General features: G+C 43.2%; 1 protein-coding gene across 1 annotated transcript in view; it reads left to right on the forward strand.

The window, feature by feature from the left end:
• The window catches only part of LOC128381444 (brain-specific angiogenesis inhibitor 1-associated protein 2-like), a 99,427-nt gene extending 81,297 nt beyond the window's left edge, over positions 1-18,130 (forward strand). The window contains 6 exon segments of the mRNA XM_053341460.1: positions 259-463; positions 1,600-1,801; positions 3,178-3,255; positions 4,365-4,530; positions 13,840-13,877; positions 18,011-18,130. Coding sequence (XP_053197435.1) covers positions 259-463; positions 1,600-1,801; positions 3,178-3,255; positions 4,365-4,530; positions 13,840-13,877; positions 18,011-18,044 — 723 coding nt within the window. The 3' untranslated portion in view covers positions 18,045-18,130.
• Positions 18,131-26,781: the final 8,651 nt, after the last annotated feature.

Raw genomic sequence — 26,781 nt, forward strand, 5'->3', positions numbered from 1 at the left:
TCCTTCCTTCCTTCCTTCCATCTTTCATTCCTGTCTTCTTTTCCTTCTTTCCTTCCATCTGTCCTTCCTTCCTTCCTTCCCTCCTTCATTCTTTCCTTCCGTCTTTCCTTCCGTCTTTCCTTCCTTCCTTCGTTCCTGTCTTCTTTTCCTTCTTTCCTTCCACCTGTCCTTCCTTCCTTCCATATTTCCATCCTGTCTTCTGAGACAGAGAGAGATTTTAATTGTCTTTATTCTAATGTCCTGGTCTTTGTGCTGCAGAGGCTGATGGGAGGTGTTGAAGGAGGGATGGCTGTGATGAACGGTACAGCCGGCGCCCACGGAGGAGAAGACTACCAGCAGTGGATTGAGAGCAAGGCGGCGCAGGTCAAGGCCTCGCCGCAGACCCAGCGGCACGGAGCGGAGGTCTACTCCAACACTCTGCCTGTTCGTAAGGTCGCACCCGCCAAGAGCAAGACCCCCATGAGTAAGATCACACGCTGGGCTCTAACATTATTCACTCTCTCTCATGGGAATATGACACACACACACACACACACATGCATACACACACACACACACACACACACACACACACACACACACACACACACACACACACACACACACACACACACACACACACTATTTGAGAGGAGCTTGTATCACTTCAGGAACTTAATCGTCTTCATTTTGATATTTAATATTAACAATTAATATGAAATGTGTGTTATGAATGAAGGTGGGATTAGAAACCTGATGTAGGACCAGAGGGAGAAAGTTTCAATAGTATAACAGTAGTACTAATGGCTCTATAGTAGTACTAATGGCTCTATAGTAGTACTAATGGCTCTATAGTAGTACTAATGGCTCTATAGTAGTACTAATGGCTCTATAGTAGTACTAATGGCTCTATAGTAGTACTAATGGCTCTATAGTAGTACTAATGGCTCTATAGTAGTACTAATGGCTCTATAGTAGTACTAATGGCTCTATAGTAGTACTAATGGCTCTATAGTAGTAATAATGGCTCTATAGTAGTACTAATGGCTCTATAGTAGTAATAATGGCTCTATATATATATATATATATATATAGTAATGATAATAGTACTCTAGTAGTAGTATAGTACTATAGTACTACTATTATTACTACTATAGTACTAATAGTAGTACTATAGTACTAATAATAGTACTATAGTACTAATAATGGCTCTATAGGAGTAATAATAGTACTATAGTAATAATAATAGTACTATACTAGTAATAGTAGTACTATAGTTGTACAATAGTAGTACTATAGTAGTTCTATAGTAATAATAATAGTACTATAGTAGTAATAATGGCTCTATAGGAGTAATTATGGTTCTATAGCCGTACTATAGTAGTAATAATAGCACAATGGCAATAATTATAGTATTATAGTTCAATAGTAGTATTAATAGTTCTATAGATATGATGATAATAATGATAGTAGTAATAATAATAATAATAGTATAATGGTACCATTATCGAAAATACTCAAATTAAAACAACAACAACATACAAATACAAGAGAGAAATCTGTCATGGAGCCTGTAAGTAACCCTAACCCCCTCTAACTCCGTCCCCTTCCCTCTACCAGTGGAGACCCGTACGCTGCCCCGGTCCAGCTCCATGGCGGCTGGTCTGGAGAGGAACGGCAGAACCCGCGTCCAGGCCATCTTCTCCCATGCAGCCGGAGACAACAGCACCCTGCTCAGCTTCAGCGAGGGTGACATCATCACCCTGCTGGTCCCCGAGGCCCGCGACGGGTGGCACTACGGCGAGAACGAGAAGACGAGGATGTGAGTGTGACGTCTGTAGTTTAAAGAGATTTAGTGGGAAGTATGTGAGAGAGTTTATATATGCAGATGACTCCACTCTGTATGTATGAAGCACCATTATAATGACCCAGCAGAATTCCCTTCCTTCCTTCCTTCCTTCCTTCCTTCCTTCCTTCCTTCCTTCCTTCCTTCCTTCCATATTCCATCCTGTCTTCTTTTCCTACTTCCTTCCTTCCTTCCTTCCCTCCTCCCTTCCTTCCTGTCTTTTTTTCTACCTTCCTTCCTTCCTTCCTTCTTTCCTTCCTTCCTTCCTTCCTTCTCTTTTTCCCATCCATCTGTCTTTCTTCCCTTTCCTCCATCTTTTCTTCCTTCCTTCCTTCCTTCCTTCCTTCCTTCTCTTTTTCCATCCATCTGTCTTTCTTCCCTTTCGTCCACCTTTTCTTCCTTCCATCTTTCCTTCCTGTCTTCTTTTCCTTCTTTCCTTCCTTCCTTCCTTCCTTCCTTCCTTCCTTCCTTCCTTCCTTCCTTCCTCCCTTCCTTCTCTTTTTCCATCCATCTGTCTTTCTTCCCTTTTGTCCATCTTTTCTTCTCCCCTGTCTTTTTCTTCCTTCTCTCCTTCCGTCTGTCCTTCCTTCTTTCCTTCCTTCCTTCCTTCCTTCCTTCCTTCCTTCTCTTTTTTCCATCCGTCTTTCTTCCCTTTCGTCCATCTTTTCTTCCTTCCTTCCTCTCTGTCTTTTTTCTTCCTTCCTTCCTTCCATCTTTCGTTCCTTCCTTCCTTCCTTCCTTCCTTCTTTCCTTCCATCTGTCTTTCCATCTTTTCTTCCTTCCTTCCTTCCCTCCTTCCTTCCTTCCTTCCTTCCTTCCTTCTCTTTTTTCTATCCATCTGTCTTTCTTCCCTTTCGTCCATATTTTCTTCCGTCCTTCCTCTCTGTCTTTTTTCTTCCTTACTTCCTTCCATTTTTCATTCCTGTCTTCTTTTCCTTCCATATGTCCTTCCTTCCTTCCTTCCTGTCTTCTTTTCCTTCCTTCCTTCTCTTTTTTCCATCCATCTGTCTTTCTTCCCTTTCGTCCATCTTTTCTTCACTTCCTTCCTTCCTTCCATCTTTCGTTTCTGTCTTCTTTTCCTTCCATCTGTCCTTCCTTCCTTCCTTTCTTCCTTCCTTCCTTCCTTCCTTTCTTCCTTCCTTCCTTCCTTCCTTCCTTTCTTCCTTCCTTCCTTCCTTCCTTATAACAACCCAGCAGAATTCCTCTTATCTAAGCTGTTTTTGGCACATAAAGCCCCAGAAGTCATGTTAATTAGCTGTTTAGTGTTTTTAACATGTGGTTTCCTTCCTCCTCCTCCTCCTTCCTCCTCCTCCTCCTCCTCCTCCTCCTCCTCACCCTCACCTTCTATCCAGGCGTGGCTGGTTTCCTTTCTCCTACACTCGGGTGATCGCTGAGCCTGACGGTGACATGAGGCAACTCAGAGTACACAAGTAGGTGTTTGTTTTAACTTCTGGCCTTAAAATAAGTCCTTATAGTACAACACATGAGCCTCCTGCACACCTGTTAGTGTAATATAATATATAATATAACAGTGTTATTGTCATTATTGGTTCTAGTTAGGGGGATTATTGACTCTCTGATTGGATTTTTATGAAACTTGAAGATATAAAACAATGAAAACAGTGGATTTGATGAAAGCACTCTCAAAAGCAACAACCCACCCTCTGATTGGATTTTTTTTTTTAAGTTTTTGTCTGTATCAGTAGTTTTTGTCTGAGGAGGAGGTGGAGGGGAAGAGGAGGAGGAGGTGGGGGGGGAGAGGAGGAAGAGGAAGAGGAGGAGGAGGTGGGGGGGGAGAAGAGGAGGAGGAAGAAGAGGAGGAGGAAGAGGAGGAAGAAGAGGAGGAAGAGAGGGGAGGAGGAGGAGGAAGATGAGGAAGAGTAGGAGGAGGAAGAGGAGGAGAAGGTGGGGGGGGGAGAAGAGGAGGAGGAAGAAGAGGAGGAAGAGAGGGGAGGAGGAGGGGGATGGAGAGGAGGAGGAGGAAGATGAGGAAGAGTAGGAGGAGGAAGAGCTTTAAACCTTTAATGTACAGGTTAGTAGAGCGAGAGACAGGAAATGGGAGGCAGAGAGGGGGCAAGATTCGAACCGGGGTCGCCTGCAGTGAGGACTGGAGCCTCTACACACGGGGCGGACGGGTGCTCTACCCCACTGAGATAAACACCGCCACTCTGATTGAATTTTTATGAAACTTAAAGATTTAAAACAATGAAAACTGTGAATTTGATGAAAGCAGTCTCAATAGCAACAACCCACTGATTACCCCCCCCCCCCCCCCGTTCCCCCCGCCCCCCCCCCCCCCTCCCCCCTGCAGATACTCACACTGTAAACACCCACAAACTAACATATTTGTTCCTGATTGGCTCAGGAGGGAATTGCCTCGGGCGACAACATGTTTACAGTTTCCTAATTTTCTGTGCACGTGTGTGTGTGTGTGTGTGTGTGTGTGTGTGTGTGTGTGTGTGTGTGTGTGTGTGTGTGTGTGTGTGTGTGTGTGTGTGTGTGTGTGTGTGTGTGTGTGTGTGTGTGTGTGTGTCTCCAGCCTCCATGGGAAAAGCAGCAGCACAGGAAACCTTCTAGAGAGAGAAGACATGGCTCTCCCCATGCCTGATTACGGCATCCACCAACGTATGGCGGCACAGAGCGCTGCGGCGTTGCATGGTAGACAACAACGCCCCTACAGCGTAGCAGTGCCAGGTTTCTCACAGGTGGGGGTCCTGCACACACACACACACACACACACACACACACACACTCACACACACTCACACATACTCACACTCAGAAAAACTGGCATCTACCCACACACGCTTCCACACGTGACGGAAGCTGAGCCATCGCACTAAACCTGGCAAAGATCTGCGCTTGTCTGTATCATAAAGTTTGGAGACAGCTTTTCCACTACATGTGAGGGAGATGTGGATCCAGACCAGGAATAGCTCTGCTCTGACTGGCTGTCTCTTCCATTATCGGCACTCTTGAGGTTCTTTCCTTCATCTTCTTTTGCTTTCTTCCTTTCCTTCCTTCCTGCCTTCCTTCCTTCCATCTTTCCTTCATCTTCTTTTGCTTTCTTCCTTTCCTTTCCTTCCTTCCTTCTTTCCTTCATCTTCTTTTGCTTTCTTCCTTTCCTTCCTTCCTTCCTTCCTTCCTTCTTTCCTTCATCTTCTTTTGCTTTCTTCCTTTCCTTCCTTCCTTCCTTCCTTCCTTCCTTCCTTTCCTTCTTTCCTTCATCTTCTTTTACTTTCTTCCTTTCCTTTCCTTCCTTCCTTCTTTCCTTCATCTTCTTTTGCCTTCTTCCTTTCCTGTCCTTCCTTCCATCTTTCCTTCATCTTCTTTTGCTTTCTTCCTTTCCTTCCTTCCTTCTTCCTTCCTTCCTTCCTTCCTTCCTTCCTTCCTTCCTTCCTTCCTTCTTTCCTTCATCTTCTTTTGCCTTCTTCCTTTCCTTTCCTTCCTTCCATGTTTCCTTCATCTTCTTTTGCCTTCTTCCTTTCCTTTCCTTCCTTCCATCTTTCCTTCATCTTCTTTTGCTTTCTTCCTTTCCTTGCTTCCTTCCTGCCTTCCTTCCTTCCTTCTTTCCTTCATCTTCTTTTGTTTTCTTCCTTTCCTTCCTTCCTTCTTTCCTTCATCTTCTTTTGCTTTCTTCCTTTCCTTCCTTCCTTCCTTTCCTGTCCTTCCTTCCGTCTTTCCTTCATGTTCTTTTGTTTTCTTCCTTACCTTCCGTCCTTCCTTCCGGCCTTCCTTCTTTCCTTCCTTCTTTCCTTCATCTTCTTTTGCTTTCTTCCTTTCCCTCTTTCCTTTCCTTCCTTCCATCTTTCCTTCATGATCTTTTGTTTTCTTCCTTTCCTTCCCTCCTTCCTTCCTTCCTTCCTTCCTTCCTTCCTTCTTTCCTTCATCTTCTTTTGCCTTCTTCCTTTCCTTTCCTTCCTTCCTTCCTTCCTTCCTTCCTTCTTTCCTTCATCTTCTTTTGCTTTCTTCCTTTCCTTCCTTCCTTCCTTCTTTCCTTCATCTTCTTTTGCTTTCTTCCTTTCCTTCCTTCCTTCCGTCTTTCCTTCATCTTCTTTTGCTTTCTTCCTTTCCTTTCCTTTCCTTCCTTCCTTCCTTCCTTTCTTCTTTCCTTCATCTTCTTTTGCTTTCTTCCTTTCCTTCCTTCCTTCCTTCCTTCCTTCTTTCCTTCATCTTCTTTTGCTTTCTTCCTTTCCTTTCCTTCCTTCCTTCTTTCCTTCATCTTCTTTTGCTTTCTTCCTTTCCTTCCTTCCTTCCTTCTTTCCTTCATCTTCTTTTGCTTTCTTCCTTTCCTTCCTTCCTTCCGTCTTTCCTTCATCTTCTTTTGCTTTCTTCCTTTCCTTTCCTTTCCTTCCTTCCTTCCTTCCTTTCTTCTTTCCTTCATCTTCTTTTGCTTTCTTCCTTTCCTTCCTTCCTTCCTTCCTTCCTTCTTTCCTTCATCTTCTTTTGCTTTCTTCCTTTCCTTTCCTTCCTTCCTTCCTTCCTTCCTTCTTTCCTTCATCTTCTTTTGCTTTCTTCCTTTCCTTTCCTTCCTTCCATCTTTCCTTCATCTTCTTTTGCTTTCTTCCTTTCCTTTCCTTCCTTCCTTCTTTCCTTCATCTTCTTTTGCTTTCTTCCTTTCCTTCCTTCCTTCCTTCCTTCCTTCCTTCCTTCCTTCTTTCCTTCATCTTCATTCCTTCCTTCCTTCCATCTTTCCTTCATCTTCTTTCCTTCATCTTCTTTTGCTTTCTTCCTTTCCTTCCTTCCTTCCTGCCTTCCTTCCTTCCTTCCTTCTTTCCTTCATCTTCTTTTACTTTCTTCCTTTCCTTTCCTTCCTTCCTTCCTGCCTTCCTTCCTTCTTTCCTTCATCTTCTTTTGCTTTCTTCCTTTCCTTTCCTTCCTTCCTTCTTTCCTTCATCTTCTTTTGCTTTCTTCCTTTCCTTCCTTCCTTCTTTCCTTCATCTTCTTTTGCCTTCTTCCTTTCCTTTCCTTCCTTCCTTCTTTCCTTCATCTTCTTTTGCTTTCTTCCTTTCCTTCCTTGCTTCTTTCCTTCCTTACTAAGATGAAGGAAAGAACCTCAAGAGTGCCGATAATGGAAGAGACAGCCAGTCAGTAAGGAAGCTGAGCCTGGCAAAGATCTCCGCTTGTCTGTATCATAAAGTTTGGAGACAGCTTTTCCACTACATGTGAGGGAGATGTGGATCCAGACCAGGAATAGCTCTGCTCTGACTGGCTGTCTCTTCCATTATCGGCACTCTTGAGGTTCTTTCCTTCATCTTCTTTTGCTTTCTTCCTTTCCTTCCTTCCTTCCTTCCTTCCTTCCTTCCTTCCTTCCTTCCTTCCTTCCTTCCTTCTTTCCTTCATCTTCTTTTGCTTTCTTCCTTGCCTTTCCTTCCTTCCATCTTTCCTTCATCTTATTTTGCTTTCTTCCTTTCCTTCCTTCCTTCTTTCCTTCATCTTCTTTTGCTTTCTTCCTTTCCTTTCCTTCCTTCCATCTTTCCTTCATCTTCTTTTGCTTTCTTCCTTCCTTCCTTCCTTCCTTCTTTCCTTCATCTTCTTTTGCTTTCTTCCTTTCCTTTCCTTCCTTCCATCTTTCCTTCATCTTCTTTTGCCTTCTTCCTTTCCTTTCCTTCCTTCATCTTCTTTTGCCTTCTTCCTTTCCTTTCCTTCCTTCATCTTCTTTTGCTTTCTTCCTTTCCTTCCTTCCTTCTTTCCTTCCTTACTAAGATGAAGGAAAGAACCTCAAGCGTGCCGATAATGGAAGAGACAGCCAGTCAGTAAGGAAGCTGAGCCTGGCAAAGATCTCCGCTTGTCTGTATCATAAAGTTTGGAGACAGCTTTTCCACTACATGTGAGGGAGATGTGGATCCAGACCAGGAATAGCTCTGCTCTGACTGGCTGTCTCTTCCATTATCGGCACTCTTGAGGTTCTCCCTGTGCCGCAGCGTGTCCGACAACGCTGTGCTACATTAGCTTATATAAACACGGAGATCAGTTCTCCTTCACTTCACTTGTTCCCGGCTCACGGAGGGGTCGAGTGTGAGATGTGGCACAGCTCAGATTGGAGAAGTCTACCTCTGCGCCTGGCTGCCTCCGACTCTGAGGGAAGTAATTGTGACAGGCGTTAGCTGGTAGCAGAGAGAGAGCAAGGCTGAAAGAAAGAGGAGGAGGAAGAGGAGGAGGAGGAGGTGGGGGGGAGAGGAGGAGGAGGAAGAGGAGGAAGAAGAGGTGGGGGGGTGAGAGGAAGAAGAGGAGGAGGAGGTAGTGGGGAGGAAGAGGAGGAGGAGTAGGAAGAAGAGGAGGAGGAAGACGAGGTGGGGAGGAGAAGGAAGAGGAGGTTGAGGAAGAGGTAGGGGGAGAGAAGGATCAAGAGGAGGAGGAAAAGGAGGAAAAGGAGGAGGAGGAGGAACAGGAGGAGGAGGTGGGGGGAGAGGAGGAGGAAGAAGAGGAAGAGGAGGTGGTGGTGGGGGGAGGAGGAGGTGGTGGTGGGAAGAGGAGGAGGAGGGAGGAGGAGGTAGAGGAAGAGGAGGTGGAGGGGGAAGAGGAGGGGAGGAAGGAGAAGAGGAGGAGGAAGAAGAGGAGGAGGAGGTGGGGGGAAGAGGAGGAGGAGGAGGAAGAGGAGGAGGTGGGGGGAAGAGGAGGAGGAGGAAGAAGAGGTGGGGGGAGAGGAGGAGGAAGAAGAGGAAGAGGAGGTCGTGGTGGGGGGAGGAGGAAGAAGAGGAGGAGGAGGAAGAAGAGGAGGAAGAAGAGGTGGGGGGAGAGGAGGAGGAGGAAGAAGAGGAAGAGGAGGTGGGGGGAAGAGGAGGAAGAGGAGGTGGAGGGAAGAGGAGGTGGTGGGGGGGAGAAGGAAGAGCAGGAAGAGGAGGGGGGGAGAAAGCAGCAGTGGTGTTTGATAGAAGTGGGGTAAATGTTTTAAAGGCAGAATCATCAGAAGTGTTGTTACGTAACGCTGCTTCCTCCTCCATCAGCTTCCTCCTACGCCTCACCTGCAACCTCACATGTGGGCGACGGCTAATTGCTCCGCAGTCATGTAACAACTTCTACACTGATGTCTCTGCCTCGCAGCGTTTAGAGACGGGATCATCTCAGCGTTTAGAGACGGGAACATCTCAGCGTTTAGAGACGGGAACATCTCAGCGTTTAGAGACGGGAACATCTCAGCGTTTAGAGACGGGAACATCGCAGCGTTTAGAGACGGGAACATCTCAGCGTTTAGAGACGGGAACATCTCAGCGTTTAGAGACGGGAACACCGCAGCGCTTAGAGACGGGAACATCTCAGAGTTTAGAAACGAGAACATCTCAGAGTTTAGAAACGAGAACATCTCAGAGTTTAGTGACGGGAACATCGCAGCGTTTAGAGACGGGAACATCTCAGCGTTTAGAGACGGGAACATCTCGGCGTTTAGAGACGGGAACATCTCAGCGTTTAGAAACGAGAACATCTCAGAGTTTAGTGACGGGAACATCTCAGCGTTTAGTGACGGGAACATCGCAGCGTTTAGAGACGGGAACATCTCAGCGTTTAGAGACGGGAACATCTCAGAGTTTAGAGACGGGAACATCTCAGCGTTTAGAGACGGGAACATCTCAGCGTTTAGAGACGGGAACATCGCAGCGTTTAGAGACGGGAACGTTTAGAGACGGGAACATCGCAGCGTTTAGAGACGGGAACGTTTAGAGACGGGAACATCGCAGCGTTTAGAGACGGGAACGTTTAGAGACGGGAACATCGCAGCGTTTAGAGACGGGAACATCTCAGCGTTTAGAGACGGGAACATCTCAGCGCTTAGAGACGGGAACATCTCAGCGTTTAGAGACGGGAACATCTCAGAGTTTAGAGACGGGAACATCTCAGCGTTTAGAGACGGGAACACCTCAGCGTTTAGAGACGGGAACATCTCGGCGTTTAGAGACGGGAACATCTCGGCGTTTAGAGACGGGAACATCTCGGCGTTTAGAGACGGGAACATCTCGGCGTTTACAGACGGGAACATCCCGGCGTTTAGAGACGGGAACATCTCGGCGTTTAGAGACGGGAACATCTCGGCGTTTAGAGACGGGAACATCCCGGCGTTTAGAGACGGGAACACCTCGGCGTTTAGAGACGGGAACATCTCGGCGTTTAGAGACGGGAACGTCTCGGCGTTTAGAGACGGAAACGTCTCGGCGTTTGGAGACGGAAACATCTCGGCGTTTGGAGACGGGAACATCTCGGCGTTTAGAGACGGGAACATCTCGGCGTTTAGAGACGGGAACATCCCGGCGTTTAGAGACGGGAACATCCCGGCGAACGTCTCGGCGTTTAGAGACGGGAACGTCTCGGCGTTTAGAGACGGGAACATCACAGCGTTTAGAGACGGGAACATCTCGGCGTTTAGTGACGGGAACGTCTCGGCGTTTAGAGACGGGAACATCTCAGCGTTTAGAGACGGGAACATCTCAGCGTTTAGAGACGGGAACATCTCAGCGTTTAGAGACGGGAACATACGGGAACATCTCAGCGTTTAGAGACGGGAACATCTCGGCGTTTAGAGACGGGAACGTCTCGGCGTTTAGAAACGGGAACGTCTCGGCGTTTAGAGACGGGAACGTCTCGGCGTTTAGAGACGGGAACGTCTCGGCGTTTAGAGACGGGAACATACGGGAACATCTCAGCGTTTAGAGACGGGAACATCTCGGCGTTTAGAGACGGGAACGTCTCGGCGTTTAGAGACGGGAACATCTCAGCGTTTAGAGACGGGAACGTCTCGGCGTTTAGAGACGGGAACATCTCAGCGTTTAGTGACGGGAACGTCTCGGCGTTTAGAGACGGGAACGTCTCGGCGTTTAGAGACGGGAACATCTCGGCGTTTAGAGACGGGAACATCTCAGCGTTTAGAGACGGGAACATCTCAGCGTTTAGAGACGGGAACATCTCAGCGTTTAGAGACGGGAACGTCTCGGCGTTTAGAGACGGGAACATCTCGGCGTTTAGAGACGGGAACATCTCGGCGTTTAGAGACGGGAACATCTCGGCGTTTAGAGACGGGAACATCTCGGCGTTTAGAGACGGGAACATCTCGGCGTTTAGAGACGGGAACATACGGGAACATCTCGGCGTTTAGAGACGGGAACATACGGGAACATCTCGGCGTTTAGAGACGGGAACATCTCAGCGTTTAGAGACGGGAACATACGGGAACATCTCAGCGTTTAGAGACGGGAACATCTCGGCGTTTAGAGAGGGGAACGTCTCGGCGTTTAGAGACGGGAACGTCTCGGCGTTTAGAGACGGGAACATACGGGAACATCTCAGCGTTTAGAGACGGGAACGTCTCGGCGTTTAGAGACGGGAACGTCTCGGCGTTTAGAGACGGGAACGTCTCGGCGTTTAGAGACGGGAACATCTCGGCGTTTAGAGACGGGAACGTCTCGGCGTTTAGAGACGGGAACGTCTCGGCGTTTAGAGACGGGAACATCACAGCGTTTAGAGACGGGAACATCTCGGCGTTTACAGACGGGAACATCTCGGCGTTTACAGACGGGAACATCTCGGCGTTTACAGACGGGAACATCCCGGCGTTTAGAGACGGGAACGTCTCGGCGTTTAGAGACGGGAACGTCTCGGAGACGGGAACGTCTCGGCGTTTAGAGACGGGAACGTCTCGGCGTTTAGAGACGGGAACGTCTCGGCGTTTAGAGACGGGAACGTCTCGGCGTTTAGAGACGGGAACATCTCGGCGTTTAGAGACGGGACATCTCAGCGTTTAGTGACGGGAACATTTCAGCTGACATTTAAGGATTCTGGGTTTACTCCTTACTCATTTCCTTCCTTCCTTCCTTCCTTCCTCCCTATTGAAATTTTAATCCTTTATATTTCCCCTTACTTCAATGCAAAAACCATAAATACTACAATAATATATATAGAAATACTTCAACATACTTTCTACAGACAGTAAAACGATCATGATGTGTTCAACAATATATCATTTTAGCTTTTAGCTCGCTGGAAATGGTCAATAAAAGGTTATCAGATCAAGTTAAATGGGATAAGTAGGTCACCTGCTTCCAGTTTAACAGAATGAATCAGTCTTTGTGTAATATAGTAATATAAAAGCTAATTTTAAACATATTTAACATGTAAATTCCCACAAATTACCAAACTAATGCTAAATAACAGCCAGTCCAGACAATAAACACCAAAGGAATATATAAGATATTAACTTGAAATGTCTGTTTATTAGGTACAATATGTAATACAAAATGCATAAATACAATATTATATATAGAAATAGTGAAATGGGTCATGATGTGTTCAACAATAGAGCATGTTAGCTTGCTGGAAATGGTCAATAAAAGGTTATCAGATCAAGTTAAATGTTGTTTTTTGTAATATTAAATCATTTAACAGGGATAAGTGGGTCACCTGCTTCCAGTTTAACAGAATGAATCAGTCTTTGTGTTAAAATGTTACAAAACAAATCAGATTATACTCATTATTAGAAGCTTTAACAGCCTGAGTTTGATCTGGTTTCTGTGGTTTCTGTGTGACCTTAGAGAGAGACTGAAAGATATTAGTCCAATAGTTATCAAACATAAGTCCTAATGAAGCTGGTGATTGTCCACATTGGTCAGAAATCTGGTTATGAAAGATATTGTTTAATCAGGTTTGTTAGTTCAGTTAATCAGCTCAGGAAGCTGAAGGAGGAGCTGCTGCAGTGTTTCATCTACTGTGTTGCTCTGCTGCCATCTGGTGGTTGCTGAGGGTATTACAACTTTATACATACTGTTCATATTCTACATCCATGTCTAAGAATCTCCTCATAAAAAGAGTCTAAACCAGGGGTGTCAAACATGCGGCCCGTGGGCCAGAATCAACCTTCCTGTGTTCTTTTCCTTCCTTCCATCTGTCCTTCCTACCTTTCTTCCTTCTGTCCTTCCTCCCTTCCTTCCTTCCTTCCTTCCTTCCTTCCTTCCATTGTCGTTCCTTCCTTCCTTTCTTTGTTCCGACCTTTCTTCCATCTGTCCTTCCCCCCTACCTTCCTTTTTTCCCTCCTTCCTTCTGTCCTTCCTTCCTTACTTCCTTCTATCCTTTCTTCCATCTGTCCTTCCCCCCTACCTTCCTTTTTTCCTTCCTTCCTTCTGTCCTTCCTTCCTTTCTTCCATCTGTCCTTCCTTCCTTACTTCCTTCTGTCCTTTCTTCCATCTGTCCTTCCTTCCTTACTTCCTTCTGTCCTTCCTCCCTTTCTTCCTTCTATTCCTTCCATCTGGCCCTTGAATGAAAATGAGTTTGACACCCCTGGTCTATACCAAATGTTGAAGCACAGATGTGTTTAAAAGCATCAATATTCAATAATCTGACTGATCGATAAATGTGATTAAACCTTGATTCATGTCTCAGAGAGCAGAGAGACTAAACATCTCCTATCACACAATATCATGTCCTATTTTACCTCACCCTCCTGTTGTCCTCGAGTCAAGGAAGGGAAGAAGACAGAAGGAAAGGAGGGAGGGAGGAAGGAGGGAAGGAAGGAAGGAAGGAAAGGAGGGTGGAAGGAAGGAATCAAGGAAGGAAGGGGGAAGGAAAGGAGGAAGGGAGGAAGGAAGAAAGGAAGGCCAGATGGAAGGAAAGAAGGAAGAATGGATGATGGAAGGAAGGAACGAAGGTCAGATGGAAGGAAGGAACGGAGAAAGGAAAAAGGAAGGTAGGAAGGAAGGACAGATGGAAGGAAGGAAGGAAGGAATGGAGAAAGGAAAAAGGAAGGTAGGAAGGAAGGACAGATGGAAGGAAGGAAGGAAGGAAGGAAGGAAGGAAGGACAGGCAAAAGGAAGGAGGGAAGGAAGGACATGCAAAAGGAAGGAAGGAAGGATGGACAGGCAAAAGGAAGGAAGGAAGGAAGGAAGGGAGGAAGAAAGAAGGAAAGGAAGAGGGAATGAAGGAATTTGAACCTGAACAGTATATAAGTGTTAAATGAATAATGTTAGTTCAGAATAAATTAAATAATAACTCTCCTGTCTCTGTTTTTTTTTTTTTTTTTTTTTTTGTCTTTACAGCCAGGAGTTGAAGAGTATGAGCCTCGCTTCCCCACAAGGTAAGAACTACTTTTAATTATTATATTGAATATTGTTCCCAAAATCAACTCAGTCCCAGTACAGTCAGTTCAAACAGAATACTATTTTTTGGTGGGAAGCCAGTGAGGGATTTGAAAAAGCAATTTATTGACCTTTTATTGGGCGATAAATAATAAATAATGAATGAATTGACTGAACTGTAAAGAGAACTGACAGCTGAAGACGGAGAGTTGAGGGATTGGGACTTTTCACAGTGCCTAAACCCCCAAAATTCAGACCTGCAAACACACAACCAGCAGGACACACACACACATACACACACACACACACACACACACACACACACACACACACACACACACCACATTTTTGTTTTGTGTTGTTTTCTTTGTTCTCCTTTTTTATGTTTCCATTCTGTTTTGTTTGCACATGTTTAATAAGATACTGTGACTATACTATATATCCTGTTCTTAACCCCAAAACCATTAGAAATAAGAGTTTCTACATTTTTTTAAAATAAGTATAAGTAGATTTAATTTTAAGGCATGCTATTTGTTAATATGGTTTCTTAAGTTTGAGTTGATTTTTAAGTTTTCTTTTGTTTTATTAACTTATAAAAACACTCATGCTTTGACCTCCCAGCTAACTGCCCCTCATGCACCATGCAGCTCCAGTAGTGCTTCCCACCTGCTAACTGCACCCACCCACCCACCCACCCACCCAATCCCTGCTTCAAACCCCTTCTCATTGAGAGTGAAAGGATGTGGCAGCTGATTTTCTATATTTGTCTGCAGAGCCAAGCAACGCTAAACTCATCTACTCACAAGTCTGATATATCTTATTCTTCTGTGCCGTTGTTGTCCATAAACTATTAAAAACTTCTCAGTGAGTCACAACCAGGCGGGGAGTCCTCTGAAATGAGGCCAACCAGGAAGTAACTTAGAGCTGCATTCTATCAAAAGGCCACCAGGGGGCGACTGTTTCTATACAAGTCAATGGAGAATTCACCAACTTCTCACTTGATTTCTAACCTCAGTAAACGTTTTCAAAATGTGTTTATGGTCTCAATCGCTAGTTTAAAGCCTTCTTCAATGCAGTATGATGTTCATTTGGGACATTTTGGCCTCCCTGATTTTATATGTGACGATAAAGCAGGGTATGCATTAGGGCGTGGCTACGTCCTGATTGACAGGTTGATTGACCAATGTCCCCGAGATCCAGCCCTCGTAACCATAGCAACCTCCCCCGCTCCGCCCATGGCTCCGCCTCATGCCCATATAAGTAGAATCAGTGTTTTCATTTTTCCCAGCATGCACCTGAAATTTTCAAGATGGCGCTGCCCAGATTCGAAACTATTGGCTTCCGAGCAGCAGTCTACACGTTGTCACAGATGTTGCGTCCATTTCTTTTATACAGTCTATGATCACAACGCTGCAGTGGGTGAAATGTTCCTTTTTATTATTGCAAAGTTTGGTCTTGTAAGTTTGTTTAGAAACGACTGAAAACAATCATAACAGGGATCCAGATTTCAGTCTCCAGGGAGTAGTTCTGTGTGAGGCGGACGCTACTGAGCATGTGCAGAAACATTTATTCTATTTCATTGAATGGTTTATTTATCACAGTGACAGTGCACATCAGCAGCAGAGTTATCTAAGAGGCTGTTTTTGATGTCTAAATCCCCAGACAGATGTTATAAAGATGTCACATTTAAAACAGAATATAAGATTTGAAATGACATAGTTATTTAGAACATTTATAATAAGCATGCAGAGCAATAACACAGTTTTAGTTTTAAAATATTAATGTTAGTAAAAATGATCCAGGGAATTAAACCACATTGTCAGGTTCTAATTAACATGTGAGGGAAAAAGGAAATATTGACTGAATTAAAGAACGTTGTGCTGCATCATTAGACACTAACTAAGTAGGACACACCAAATAAACAATACATCAAACACCAATCAACACACACTTAAAGCAAAGCCACAGGAACGACCTGCATGCAGTTACATAAGGACAGATGTAACTGACTGTTCCTTCTTTCCTTCCTTCCTCCCTCCCTCCTTCTCTCTTTCTTTCCTTCCTCTCTCTTTCCTCCCTTCCTTCTTTCCTTCCTCCATACCCCCTTCTTCCTTCCTTCCTCCCTCCCTCCTTCTCTCTTTCTTTCCTTCCTCTTTCCGTCTTCCATCCACCTTTCTTCCTTCCTTCTGTCCTTCCTTCCTCCCTCCCTCCTTCTTTCCTTCCCTCCTTCCTTCCTTCCTACCCTTCTTCCTTCCTTCCTCCCTTCCTCTGTCCTTCTTTCCTTCCTTCCTCCCTCTAACCTACCTTCCTTCCTTATTTCCTTTCCTCCCTTCATTTCCTCCCTCCCTTCCTTCCTTCCCTCCTTCCTCCCACCCTCCTTCCTCCCTCCCGCTTTCCCTTCCTTCCTCCCTCCCGCCTTCCCTTCCTTCCTTCCTTCCTTCCTTTCCTCCCTTCCTTCCTTTCCTCTCTTCCTTCCTTCTTCCTCCCTTCCATCCTTCCTTCATTCCTTCATCCTTCTTCCTTCCTCCCTCCTTTCCTTTCTTCTTCTTCCCTTCCTCCCTCCCTTCCTTCCTCCCTCCTTTCCTTCCAGGGATTAGACATCAGGAATACCGTTAAACTAATAAATGTAATTAAATAAAAAAAACTCATGTTTAGTTATGGTACATAGAACTACTCTCTTGAGACTCAAAACGTGATTACTTTTCTTTGATGACGGAACATTTGTCCATGGATTAGAAAAAATACCCTTGTGGATATCTGTGCTGGATTCACAGAAATGTTATTAACGTGTGCTGTCACTGATAACCCAGCACTACACAGAACTACTCCCTGGAGACTCAAAACGTGATTACTGTTATTAGTCTTTGGAGCCGTTTCTAAACAAACTAACATGACCAAACTCTTCATGATGACATCAGAAATACCTTCTTAAACCAATAAATGTAATTTAATAAAAAAACATTGTCGTGCTCATGTTCAGTTATGATACACAGAACTACTCTCTGGAGACTCAAAACTTCATTACTCTTCATCTTTGGAGACTTTTCCAAAGAAACTAACATGACCAAAACTCTTGATGATGAAGGAACATTTGTCCATGGAGTAGACATAAAAAATACCCTTGTAGATATTTGTACTGGATTCACAGCAATGTTATTAACGTGTGCTGTCACTGATAACCCAGCCCTACACAGAACTACTCCCTGGAGACTCAAAACATGACCAAACTCTTCATGATGACATCAGAAATACCTTCTTAAACCAATAAATGTAATTTAATAGAAAAACATTGTCTTTCTCAAGTTCAGTTATGATACACAGAACTACTCTCTTGAGACTCAAAACTGGATTACTGTTCATCTTTTGTAGCCTTTTCTAAACAAACGAACATGACCAAACTCTTCATAATGTAGGAACATTTGTCCATCCATGGATTAGACATAAAAAAATACCTTTGTAGATATTTGTACTGGATTCACAGCAATGTTGTTAACGTGTGCTGTCACTGATAACCCAGCCCTACACAGAACTACTCCCTGGAGACTCAAAACTTGACCAAAGTCTTTATGACGACATCAGAAATACCTTCTTAAACCAATAAATGTAATTTAATAAAAAAACATTGTCTTGCTCAAGTTCAGTTATGATACACAGAACTACTCTCTGGAGACTCAAAACTGGATTACTGTTCATCTTTGGAGCCGTTTCTAAGCAATCTAACATGACCAAACTCTTCAAAATTGAAGGAACATTTCACCCAGTGAAGCAGAGTGACTCACTGATGTGTTTTTAATAGCTTTTGGACAACGAAGGACACAGAACAATAAGATATATCAGGCTTTGGATACACACACAATACTAGTAGATGAGTTCATTGTTGGTTTGGCTCTGTTCAATAAGAAATATACACAGTTGATCAAAACCAGCTGTCATATTTCAGGAAGTGAAGGGTCAGATGAAGTGGAGCTCTCGGCCTGTTGGGGTTTTATTTCTTTATTGTGTGTTTCTTTGGAGGATAGACGTTGGGTTGTGTGTTTCCTCCACATGTGTTCCTGGTTGTGTTTTTGCTGCTTGCTTGTTTCTCCTGAGCCAGCCCACCTCCTGGAAGCCCTCTCCCTCTCTTTGTCCGCAGTTCCGCAGAGGGCAAACTGATTTCGACAGTGTGAGGACAGACAGACAAACAGGCACAGACTCAGCCAGATGATGCGATAGGACAGGCCACCTCGCTGAACCCTCAACCAACCCCTCCTCAACCCCCCACAACCTCCCCCCCAACCTCCCCAACCTTCCCCTGCTAACGGCAATAAACTCTCCCCTCTTCCCTGAGCCAATCAATGCGAGGAAGAGGCTTGGGTCTTCTTATATCTCCCCCACCCCCCTTTTTTCCTTCTCACCCCCTGCTCCCCACCCAAACCACCCCCCCCCCACTGTGCTGTGTAACTGGGCCACTGGTGAAGCCAAGCCAAGCCAAACCAGAACAAAAAAAACGGACTCCTTGCCATCCCAAAACACTCAAAAATCAATGTGATGGACATTTTCTTTTGAGGAAAATGTATCTTTTGCTTGTCTTTCATGCATGTACATTTCTTTTATATATATTATATATCGCCATGGGGGGGTTATAATCTTCCCCCACCAAAGGAACCTGATTTTCCGCTAATGTCAGCGCTCGCCATCGGAATGACAATGTGAAGGAAATGTAAGTCAGGGTGTAAAAATTAAATGATGTTGATCCCTTAAATAAAAAAGAGGATTTTCATAATGTTTGAAAAAGAAAAAGAAAAGAGGAAGCAAACATTACTCAATAGTTTTACTGGGTCTTTCAGTATTTAACAATAACTTTACCTTTTCATGCTGTGAGGTTTTTGTATCCCTCTGAGTGAAGAGGTCATGTATCACGAGTAGTGAACAGTTAATGTAAATGTTTTAACTTTATGAAGCGGAGAACATGTTACAGGAATGTTTACTGTACATATAATGTGCCATACAAGAAGTGCTTGTCTTACAGTATATATCTATGATCAGTTCAGAAACAAGAAAAACAACAACTACGCACCTTATGAAAGTAATACTCTATATTTCTGACTTTCTGTAACAAACTTAATGTAACAGTTTTTTGGTATAGGCCTTTGAACTTCTCCAACTTCTTTATGGAGGGACACTGTGCTCAGACACACAAACCCAGGTGCTCGGGGTCCTTTGACTATCTATTGTGGTGTGTGTGTGTGTGTGTGTGTGTGTGTGTGAGTGTGAATATGTATGTGTGTGTGTGTGTGTGTGTGTGTGTGTGTGTGTGTGTGTGTGTGTGTGAATATCATACCAAGGCTGAATGGGATCAACTAACCCTCATCCCTGAGAGAGATGCAAGGCTTCCTGTCGGGTTTATTAATCATTAGCCGACAAACATTTTGTGGCTTTAGCTTCTCAAATTTTGAAAAAACTGCTGCTTTTTTCCCCCTCCTGTTTTTTTTATATATATATGTCATTAAAAATTGAAAACCTTTAGACCAAACAAGACAGACTAAGTGATTTCTAATTCACAGAAAGATAATTTGCTGCTGAAAAAGATCAAAACCTGCAACTCTAGTTCATTTAACCCTCCTGTTGTCCTCATGTCAAGGAAGGAAGGGAGGAAGAAGGAAGGAAGGAAGGGAGGAAAGGAAAGACAAGAAGGAAGGAAGGAAGGAAGGGAGGGAGGAAAGGAAAGAAAGAAAGAAAGAGAGAAGGAGGACTAGTTCATTTAACCCTCCTGTTGTCCTTATGTCAAGGAAGGAAGGGAGGAAGAAGGAAGGAAAGGAGGGAGGGAGGGAGGAAGGAAGGAAGGAAGGAAGGGAGAAAGAAGGAAGGAAGGAAGAGAGGAAAGAAAAGGAAAGAAAAGAAGGAAGGAAGGAAGGGAGAAAGAAGGAAGGGAGGAAAGGAAAGAAAAGAAGGAAAGGAGGTAGGAGAGGAAGGTCAGAGGAAGGAAGGAAGGAAGGAGGGAGGAAGGACAGACAGAAAGAAGGAAGGAAAGAAGAAGGAAGGGAGGAAAGAAAGAAAGAGAGAAGGAGGGATGGAGGAAGGAAAGAAAGAGAAAAGGAGGACTCTAGTTCATTTAACCCTCCTGTTGTCCTCGTGTCAAGGAACGAAGGAAGGGAGGAAGAAGGAAGGAAAGGAGGGAGGGAGGGAGGAAGGGAGGAAAGGAAAGAAAAGAACTAAGGGAGAAAGAAGGAAGGAAGGAAAGAAAGAGAGAAGGAGGGAGGAAGGAAGAAAGGAAGCAACAGTCAAAACAGACGGGGTCAATTTGACCCGGGAGGACGACAGGAAGGTTAACTAGTGTTCATGATATCCAAACATCACTTTAACATTTCCAATCCTTTTTTTAAAACATTCGGACTCATTGTAGTGCCTCTTACTAAACTAATTAAATGTCAAACGTAAATTATATATTTTTTATTGCAACTTCAGACGTGTAAATACTAAACTGATGCTGATTAACTTGAGAATTTATGAAACATTGACGTCATGGCACAACATTGATCCGGTCTGGACATTTCTAGCGCAGCCTCGACGGGGGGAGGGGGGACAGAGGAGTTACTTTCATGTTGAAACCTCATTCAGCCTCTTTGTACTGTTGTCTCTGCAATTAATTAAAGGCTTGATTTAAAAAAAAACAAAAAAACCCAGTGAGTAAAAAAGGCATCATGTTTTTTTTTGTTTTTTTTAAGGTAATGTTTCTCTCTGTGCTGAATAAAGACGCTGATCTTTTCTGTCTGTATGTCGGTCCAGTCGGTTCATGTCTATGCTAACATCTGTCCTGCTAACACGCCCGCTAACTAATTGATCTTTCTCATACTGTTGGCTTTGAGGTTTTTAAATGATGAACAAACCTCATTTAAATGCCGACTTAACCAAAGAGAGGAGGTGAAAATTGAACCTGTGCACCTCTCACATGCCTCCTACTCTGCAAAAATGTCCGTCTTTACGAATGATTTAATGCGATCGAGTGTTTTAAAGCTGCAGTTGGTAAGTCATATTTGCTAAGACTGTCACTATGTAAAGATAGCTTTATATGAAACTAGTAATCTGTAAAAAAACAAAAAAAAACAAAACATTTAGCCCCGCCTACTGCTCCTACTGAACCAATCAGAGCAAGGATTGTGTCTGATGGAGTGTCTGACAGCTGTCAATCACTGCTCACACACATAGGCCCCTCCCCTTCCTCATCACAGGCTCCTCCTCACAGGTTCCTCCTCCTTCCTCCTCACAGGCTCCTCCCCCTTCCTCCTCACAGGCCCCTCCCCCTTCCTCATCACAGGCTCCTCCTCCTTCCTCATCACAGGCTCCTCCCCCTTCCTCCTCACAAGCCCCTCCCCTTCCTCATCACAGGCCCCTCCCCCTTCCTCCTCAGCTCTGTCAAGCTCATAGCTCTGAGTTTCTAGGTAAGGTATAGCCATGTGAAAGTCACTGTAAAGCGTTTTATATCTAGCTGTGTGGGGTGTAGTTCATGTATTACTGACTACGTGCTCGTCAGCCTCCTCTGGGGGAGGGGCTTTGGAGGCAGGGCAGGAGTGCGGCGGAGAGGGAGGGGGAGGGATCTGACAGTTGTACTTCTTCAAATTTGATGCTAAGTCCTCTCTCTCCTCAGAGTTACCAACTGCAGCTTTAATCAGATGTTTTTTTACGGGTCGCTTTTCTGACTCGTTCAAAAAAAAGATTTAATCCGCAACTCGAGTCAAGACGGACTTTTTTTTTTTTTGCATAGTAGAAACATTGTCTGCTGTCTCTCTTCGCTCTGTTCTCCCTCTCCTCCCTATATGTGTGTGTGTGTGTGTGACCTGAACACTCGTCTTTCCCCTCCTGCAGCTTTGCCAACTCCCCCTTTTTTTTTTTCCATTTCTGTCTTGATGAATTTAGAGACAAAAGTCGAGCGCAAACGACAGGAAGCTGCCAGTGTTTCTTCTTTCTCCACTAACAATAAGCCCAAGGTACGACTGCCATCGCTGCAGAGATAGCACACCAACCACCTGTGGCCAAATAACTCCTTACATCAACTGTGATGTGGTTTTATTTTGAAAGGGGTTTTTGTTGTAAAAGAATCTTTAAAGAAAAATATTTAAACATATTGTACAGAAGATTTATGCATATGCATGCTTTGGGGGCTCCAAAGAAGTGTAACATTTGATGACCTCAAATGGTGAATTTCTACTTTAAAAAAGTATAAAATAAATTTATTCAGCTGGATATATTTTGTTGTTTCTGTTTGTTTGATTTTCATCCTGAAGAAAAAAAACTTGTGACAGTCAAGATTTGAATTTTCTCTTTTTTTTGTTACGTGTTTTTAATTAGTCTTCAAAGGCCAAATGTGCTTTTTGTTTTATTAATTTTTTTACTTGTAAACCCATTTATATTTATTTTAGAATAATATAGGTAATGCTGTATTTTACAGGTCCCTTGATTTTATACTAATAAAAGTATTAATTTGGTTGCAATCTGCATCTTCACCACTAGGTGTCACTAAAAATCCTACAAACTGGTCCGTTAACAGATAAAGTCCAGATGAAACAGCATTTTGAGGGTTTTTAACTCCTGTATTGTGACATACTTTGGAGTGAAATTGGATTAACAGACAGGAAGTAACATTGGGAGGAAACTGCACTGAGCTGCTAAAAGTTGAGAACTGATTGATGGGCGGGAGTCATCATGTTATTAGTTGAAACTGGTCAGTTCAAAACTAGTATAATTTATTTTTTTGTGTTTTTTTTCTGCATATATCATTGAACAGGTGCATAAAAAAGGCTTTAATTTTCATTTCATCTGGACTTTCATTTATATACAACATTTTATAGAAAGTGTGGAAACAATTTGGTAGAAATTATAAGAAGAAAAAAAAGTTTAATTAAGTTCGTACTGTAAGCGCCCAATAGATATTTCTTATATATTTTTGGCTCTTAAATCATTGTTATTTTGCAAAGAAAATCATGATAAATTAGACACTTCAGTTCTCAGTGTGTACTTTTGGGTGTTAAACTACATATTTAAATATATTATGATATTATATTATATTGTATATGTTTCTTAAAAGCTCTTTAATGAATTTCTAAACTACCAGATTGCATCATCCTTTCCCCCCTAAAAAAATGTCCTAGAAACTAGTTTCTTCTTTCCTTTCTTCCTACCCTCTGTATGTCCATCCTTCCTTCCGTCCTTTCCTCTGTCTGTCCTTCCTACCTTTCTTTCCTTCCTTCGTTCCTTCTTTTCCTCTGTCTGTCCTTCCTACCTTTCTTTCCTTCCTTCCTTCCTTTCTTTCCTCTGTCTGTCCTTCGTTCTTTCCTTCTATCTGTGTGTCTGTCCTTCCTACCTTCCTTTCTTCCTTCCATCTGTCCTTCCTTCCGTCTGTCCTTCCTTCCTTCCTTCCTTCCTTCCTTTCCTCTGTCCGTCCTTCCTTCTTTCTGTCCTTCCTTCCTTCCTACCTTCCTTTTTTCCTTTCTTCCTTCCGTCTGTCTTTCCTACCTTCCTTTTTTCCTTTCCTCGTTCCTTCTTTCCTTTCTTCCTTCAGTCTGTTCTTCCTTCTTTCCTTCCTTCCGTCTGTCTGTCCTTCCTACCTTCCTTTTTTCCTTCCTTTCTTCCTTCCTTCCTTATGTCCTTCCTCCCTTTCTTCCGTCTGTTCTTCCTTTCTTCCTTCCTTCTGTCCTTCCTTCCTTCCTTCCATCTTTTTAATGATCCGGCCCACATGAGATCAAATCGGTCTGTATGTGGCCCTTTAATGAAAATGAGTTTGACAAAAAAAAACTACACACTGAAAGTAAGTATTTTCTCTGTTAAAGAAACTCAGAGCAAAACCTACACATATGAACCACTTAAACACTGTTTCTCTTCATGTTTCATTATAATTTGAACCAAATTGCATCGACCTTTCTGCAAAAATGTGTTGAAATCAACATTTTAAATACCTGCAAATGTCAAGAAATTAGTATAAAACTCAAGGAGCTGTAAAACCGATCAGTCAAGCAGCAGATAATTGAGTTCTTAGATTCCTGGAGGTATAAAAAGCTTCTCTCAGACTTTATAGATTTGTTGGTTTTTTTTGCTCACCACATCCTAAAAGAAGAAAGAGTGAATCCTTTTTCCTTTTTCCTCAACACTAACTTCCTCCTGGTGATCAAACCTCTTTGCTTTAAACACATCAACACACCAGCAGCTCTTCTTCTTCTTGCACATTTGATGTCAGGCGGTTCCCATCATAACCTCCCACCGGCCTTGCTGCATGTACTGTGTGTGTGTGTGTGTGTGTGTGTGTGTGTGTGTGTGTTTGTGTGTGTGTTCAGTGCACAGTAGTAAGTTAAACTGCATCCTTCCCGCCCGACCTGCCATTCACCCCACTGGCCTGCTCCTCCTGCTGCTAGCAAAGGTACCTTTTACAACTCAACTCTGTGTGTGTGTGTGTGTGTGTGTGTGTGTGTGTGTGTGTGTGTGAGTCCTAATCACAACATCTACATTTATTTCTTTTTAATTAACTGTGTTGTGGTTTTAATGCCTGTCTGTGTGCCTGCTTGATTTATTCCTATCACCTGTGTTTTAAGGTTAATTCAATATATTATTTGGGTCATAATTAAGATTTTGTGGTTTATGAATGTATTGTATGTTGCATTTTGATATCCCAATAATTTTAGATTTGTCATGAAACTACATCATTGAGTTGACTGGAAACCTCTTCAGTTTATTTTTTTATTCATCATTAAAAATCAAAGATGCACTTAAATCTTTTATTTGGACAAAAGAAGTGAGATCACAATGGAAAATCACATTTTAAATAGAACTTGAACCTGCTGTAATTTACTTTTTGGCCACTTGGGGGCAGCAGAAAACAAGCTGTGGACTAAACACTGATATTTAATCACATTTTAAGCCTACTATTGTCCTCAGGTCAATTTTAACCTGGAGGGATAACAGATGTTAACTAAAAAATGAAGTATAATTACATTTAAATGAGGCCTATTGAGCATAATTTCCAAAAATATGTGTAAAAGTTGAAGTTGGCTCAAAAGGTCTAACACAGAATTGGGTGATAATTTATACCTTTATGCTTTACAAACTGTCAAACCAAGATTACTTATACATGTATTTTATCTTTAGTTTATCTCTTTCCTCAAGTACATTTTGAATACTTTTACTAACTTGTGATTAAGTTCAGTACTTCCGTAAATCTACCTTTAGAAACTGAAAATTACCATATTCCTATGTGACGACTTCCAGTTTATCTCGTGATTCAAGTAAAAGTTTGCGTCTTTTTAGTAATATGTAACCTCAAGTTAGATATTTCCTCTTGTGGCGAAAAAGTATTGATCAAGGCAGGAAGGTGGAATTGGAAATATCCCATATATGACAGTTTAATGTCTGTGTAAAGTGAGAATAAATATGTGTTCTGAGTTTGACATACCACAGAAAAGTGTGTTGTTGACCACCCTGCCAAATTTGAATGATTAAAAAAAAATCGCCAAATATATGAAATTAGGCTTCAAAGTTGTGTAAAATTCAGCCTCTTCTCTGCACCCAAACGCTGTGGGCGTGGCCGCCGAGTCCACTGAATCCCCGCCCCCTACCAAGTGTCACCTGTCAATCAAAGTCACCACCTCTACCAGAAACATGGACGCTACGTCTAAGAGCTTTCTGCTGCTAACTCAGCTGCTAGCTCGGCGACTAACTCAGCTGCTAGCTCGGCTGCTAGCTCGGCGGCTAACTCTGCTGCTAGCTCGGCGGCTAACTGCCCAACTGTAGACTGTAGTAGTAGTAGTGTGTGCTGAATGTATTTCTACCTCTACAGCAGCAGGGGCGGGTTTATGCTAATCACTAAATCCTGAACACAGAAATGTTGAAACACAGTTTGTGAAGCCTAGCTCCACAATTCAAATCTAAATGGTTGAAATGCTTTTTACACCTTTTTTAGAAATACATTTATGACCTACAGAGGTTCCCAGTCAGCTCAGTCATGGTCTCATTAGTTTACATTACATAATAAAATGATCAAATCCTGTTTTAATAAGGTAACTCTGCACAACATCAACCACTCTGGGTTAATACTAACTAAATAAGCTTTATAATGACATCGCTGTATATATATATATGAGTTGCTATAGCTACTGAGCTCTGTATCATATTATTACAACATATTATAATATATAAGGGACTGTTTCTGCCTTTCAGTTCAGGGCCTGATTACGCCCGATTCTGAGTGACCAAAAAAACCATCGTAAGTGGCTGAACTCTCAGTCGGGATCTTCATGTGACCACTCTTCTTTTTTTTTTCCTTCACCATCATCATCATCATCATCACTTCATGCTCACTTCCTGTTGGTGTTGTTTACTGGCTCTCATCTTATTTCCATCACTGTTTTGTCATAATGTGATGTGCATGTATTCTATATTTCGGTGTCCTCAGCTGACTGTTGGTTGGTCTGTGATAATCGGATCTCTCAGGAAACGTGTTGTTGCATGTTTCTGCATCATTCTCTCTTCTTCTTCTTCTTCTTCTTCTTCTTCTTCTTCTTCCTGTTTTATTTTGCATGACTCATCATATGAACTCTTTCACCTTTCATTTACAACATAATTATGGATTATATTTAACCTTCCTGTCGTCCTCCCGGGTCAAATTGATCCCGTCTCTTTTGACTTTTCCTTCTTTTCCTTCTTTCCTCCCTTCCTTCCTTCTTTCCTTCCTCCCTCCCTTCTTCTCTCTCTCTCTTTCCTTCCTCCCACTTCCCTCCCTTCCTTCTTTCCTTCCTCCATCCCCCTTTCTTCCTTCTGACCTTCCTTCCTCTTTTCCTTTCTCCTTCTTTCCCTCTTTCCTTATTTTCTCCCTCCCTCCTACCTTCCTACCTTCCTTCCTTCCTTCCCTTGCCCTTCATTCCCTCCTTTCCTTCTGTCCTT

Source organism: Scomber japonicus, chromosome 20 (genome assembly GCF_027409825.1).
Source record: "Scomber japonicus isolate fScoJap1 chromosome 20, fScoJap1.pri, whole genome shotgun sequence".
NCBI lineage: Eukaryota > Metazoa > Chordata > Actinopteri > Scombriformes > Scombridae > Scomber > Scomber japonicus.